General features: G+C 57.5%; 1 protein-coding gene across 6 annotated transcripts in view; it reads right to left on the bottom strand.

Annotated features, from left to right (window-relative positions):
* The window catches only part of PLXNB1 (plexin B1), a 62,765-nt gene that overhangs the window by 22,002 nt on the left and 36,710 nt on the right, over nt 1-4,053 (bottom strand). For all 6 annotated transcript variants that reach the window (XM_025192957.1, XM_025192961.1, XM_025192959.1 and 3 more), the window contains 6 exons: nt 3,853-3,961; nt 3,645-3,753; nt 2,126-2,992; nt 1,603-1,728; nt 1,213-1,335; nt 87-180 (listed from right to left, as the gene is read on the bottom strand). In XM_025192957.1, coding sequence (XP_025048742.1) covers nt 87-180; nt 1,213-1,335; nt 1,603-1,728; nt 2,126-2,992; nt 3,645-3,753; nt 3,853-3,961 — 1,428 coding nt within the window. The remainder of the gene's footprint in view (nt 1-86; nt 181-1,212; nt 1,336-1,602; nt 1,729-2,125; nt 2,993-3,644; nt 3,754-3,852; nt 3,962-4,053) is intronic.

Below are 4,053 nucleotides of genomic sequence, written 5' to 3' on the forward strand. Positions count from 1 at the left end.
TGCAAGCCACCCCCATTTAAGGTTTCCCTGCTATCCCTGGCCCATTGCCCAAACTCTCTTTGGCTGGGGAGGCATTGCTGCCATACCATGGAGGTCTGCTGCGCTGTCCACTCGGAGATGTTGCCGCCTCTGCACAAACAGCATAGCACTGAATTCAAGCTGAGGTGCTGTGTAACTATACTGCAAAGAGATAAGGGTATTAGGGGATCAAAGGGACCAATGGAGACACTAACATAGCAGCTGGATAAACGGCAGTGTCTCGTGTACGTCTCCACTCCACAACAGTAGCCTGAGAAGAGGAGCCACGCAGCCCGCAGAAGCAGAAGCCAGTCACTCTTTCTGGGCTTGTGTTCTTTTGCCTCCTTCCACAGAGGCCAGGTCTAAGACCTTGATATTACCCACATTCCCAGTCCTATCAGCTGACTGGGATGTTAATTTTTCAGGCTTCCTGCTTGTGTCTGGCTTCCTGTCTTTCTGGTGTTCTCTAAGAGGATTTTCCACCAGCAATGGAAGAGCTCACGTGTGGGTGAACAGCACTGCTGCTAGCAGGAAAGGCAGAGGCTTGGATGAAGGAGTGTGGGCACCATTGGCAACATGTGGGGGGTGCACAAGCACCCCCTGAGATTGGCGGTGCACCCCCTATGAAAAGTGCTACTCATGCCTGCAGGCAGTTGCCGCTCACGTGCCCCCACATGCCCCTTGCACTGACACTGCCGGCGGCGTCTGCAGGGGGGTGGTGTGTGTGTCACTCATCACTGGTCAGTGTTCGCCACCCCCGCTGCCGACACCACTGCGGCTGCCTGCGGGAGGCTCCCCGCTTGCTGCCACCACGCCCCTGCTGCCAACACTGTCGCCACTGCCTGCAGGTGGTCGCCATGCCCCCCCAGCCTCCGGGGGCATGCGGCATTCATGCTGGGCACCACACTGTGTGCCAGAGTGGGACAGTAGTGTGAAACATGGCAGGCTGGCCTCGCTGTACCACCAGGCCAAGGCACAGATCACACTAAGCTTCTTCCCACTGATGAATCAGTCGTCATTATGTGTTGGGCAGCAGCGTCATGGGCCAAGTCCCCATGCATTGGGCCCTAGCACATCACTAAAGGCTCCACAGAGCTTGCAATCCTAGCAACTTTAAAACCCCTCCCTAGCTGGACCTGGAGAAGACTGTGTCAGCGTAACGTCTGGGACAGGTCTGCCGTTCCAGACACCTACCGGGTCGAGCTGGCATGTGATATAGCAGAGCGATGGGTTCGCTTCCTCCCATTCCACATAAGCATCCATTGCCATGGTCCGGCCCTCCAGAACAAGGACACACTCATAATCCCACTGCTGATCCTGCAGCCAGGAAGATACACAGGATGTCACCAGTGCCTGCTCCCACGGCTGCACCTGCCCACAGAATACTTGCCACTGCCCTGCAGCCCAGCCTCCCCTCCAGCTCCCGTCTCAGGGAGGAGGCTCAAAGCACTCCAGGAGCCTGCAAGGCAGTGCCTCAGCTTTGCTGGGGCCTCTGTGTCCCAAAACACACACAGAGATCCAGGTGCCCTGCTCTGGGCACACCTGAAGTCTTCCCCGCACTGATGGGAAATATCCATCACACACCTCATACAGATGGAAGTTTCTCCCCAGCAGGGTTATCTTCCGCTCTACGTTGACTGGAAACAGAGAGGATCCCTGAATGCCCTGAACACAGGGACAGGCTCTGGGACCCCAGCTGAGCTCTTCATTCTGGAAAACAGACATGCATGGAGAAAGCCACGCTTCCTCACAGCCAGCGCTACAACTGCCCAGGTGAAGTCTCCACTCAGGGCAGGAAGTGGGGCTCCCCTAACAAGCTATGGACAGCAGTGTATGTGCCCAGGAGAGCGAGCAGGAGAGCACAGACACTTGCATGCCCAGGGAGCACTGTGCAGCTTCCAGCTAAACGCCACTGGAGCACAAGGGCCCTGTCCCTGCTGAGGCTGCCACCACCTGCTCTGGACACTTTGCCACGCTGCAGCTCCTCTGCCCTGTCAGGAGACACCTTCCTCTGTGGGCTGCAGGGCCTCCCAATTCTGTAAACTGTCCCTGTGTTCCACGAAAGGTTGCCGCACTCTGGGGTCTGAGAGCAGCTTCAGGGACTCACCACGTCCAAGAACCCAGGGACGTCGTACTGGTAATCAAGGCCAGGGTGCAGAATTCTGGGGAAGTCAGGTGCATCCCTCTCTGATGAGTCTCCGTCGCCTGAGAGAAGAGTGGAAGCAGAGAAGGGCGACGTATCATTCTCTGTCTGCAGCGGATCCATCCAGTCCTCTGCATCCTTCAGCTCCGTGCCTTCTCCAAGCAGCCCGTCTGGAAGAACTGAAGAGGGAACCTCAGAGGCGGGCAGTTCAGTCTCTAGATCTCCTGGGAAATCAGCAGAGGAAGTGGGGGCACCTGACGTCTGGTTGGGGGTGAGAGGAGAGGGGACGGCAGATGTGGATGCCTCAGCACCTGGGAGAGAAGTGGGAGGCCAGGGGGAACCAGTGACATCAGAGGAAGGGGTCACAGCTGCCGCAGCAGGCAAAAGAGTGCTGACGGCAGCTGTGGTGGGTGGGTCTGTGTACAACTCTTCCGGGACTGTGGCTGGTGCAGGGGAGGGCAAAGCTGTCTGCTCCGCAGGCTCTGCTGGGCTGGTAGTGGCAGACTCCACAGGCAGCTCTGTGGTGAGGCCGATGGCAGTGGGGGCGTCTGTCGAGGGCGGCACTGTGGATTCTGTGGCCATCTTAAGAGAAGTGGGGAGGACGGTAATCGGAGGTGCTGAGCTCGGGTGGCCAAAGGTCCCTGTGGGCTCACTGGCTGGGTTAGGGATGGCAGGCAGAGTGGTGGGGGCGGGCTTGGTGGTGGGCATGGTGGTAACCACTGTAGGAGGTGGGGAAGTGACAGGTTCAATGGCCTCCGCCAGGGTGTGGGTGGAGGACATGGTGCTGGGAGCGGCTGAAGAAGGAAATGGACTTGAGGTTGGAATCTGTGCCTGGAAAGAGCCAACGAGAGGGGAGAGAGACAGAGAGAGTGTCACAGCACACACACAAGGGCAGCAACACAGGAGAGAAAACATACGTGAAAACAAGGGCGGGCTGGCCCCACATCCCCCGTGAAGGCTGCCCTGGCTCTCCCGAGCCAGGGGACGAAGGCCACGGCACTGCACCTTCTGGGGGCCTTCAGGCTGAGGACCCGGAGCACAAAGGGTCAGCCCGGCCATCGGCCTCTTCGCTCATGCGGCTTCCTCACCACACCCCCGAGAGGCACTTGTCACTCCCCATCACCCTTGGCCTCTCAGGTGCATCAACCTGACACCTTAAGCTATGCCCATCATCTCCCGCACCTCCCTCTCCAAAACTGGTTCTCTGCTCGAGCCTCCCTAGACAGCTGACATCAGACAGGCAGGCAGGGCAACACTGACTTGCCTGAACAAGAGGCCTGACTGTTGCATCTCCCTGCACCTGACAACCCCTTCTTCACCCATGCAGAGCCCCCATCTGCCATGCCTACGAGGCAGCCAGCCCTCTGAGAGCTTGGAGCCTCCCCTGGGCACTCAGCTGGCTGTTATCTTGATCTTAACAAAGTTCCAGCCCTGCCGGAATCCAGTGGAGTCCTCTGCAGACAGGACAGAGCTGGAAACACACCCTCTCATTGTAGATAATGGTCCCTTCTTCACAGGTGGCTTTGTGGGTGCAGAGGTGTTGCCGGATGCACCAGTTACATCCCCAGCAACTGCTCACACATTTCTGGCACCTGAAATGAAACAAGAATGGCCACTGAGGAGGTCCAGGAGGGAGATGAGAATGGGCAAACCCTAGGATAGCTGCACACAGGGAACCACTATGTACTCACGGTGCTGACTGCCACATCAGAGCTACAGCAGCACAGTCGTAGAAGGAGAAGTCCACTGACACAATGAAGGTATCGTGGAAGCGCACCACTAGCTTGATGGTTATGTGGTCTGAAAATGATAATAAAAATGATGTCTGGTCCTGGAGCTGCGATAGGTACCCATGCTGCAATGTTCTTAGACAGACAGGTGTACGTGTAGGG

The sequence above is a fragment of the Alligator sinensis genome, unplaced genomic scaffold (assembly GCF_000455745.1).
Source record: "Alligator sinensis unplaced genomic scaffold, ASM45574v1 scaffold469_2, whole genome shotgun sequence".
NCBI classification, from domain to species: domain Eukaryota; kingdom Metazoa; phylum Chordata; order Crocodylia; family Alligatoridae; genus Alligator; species Alligator sinensis.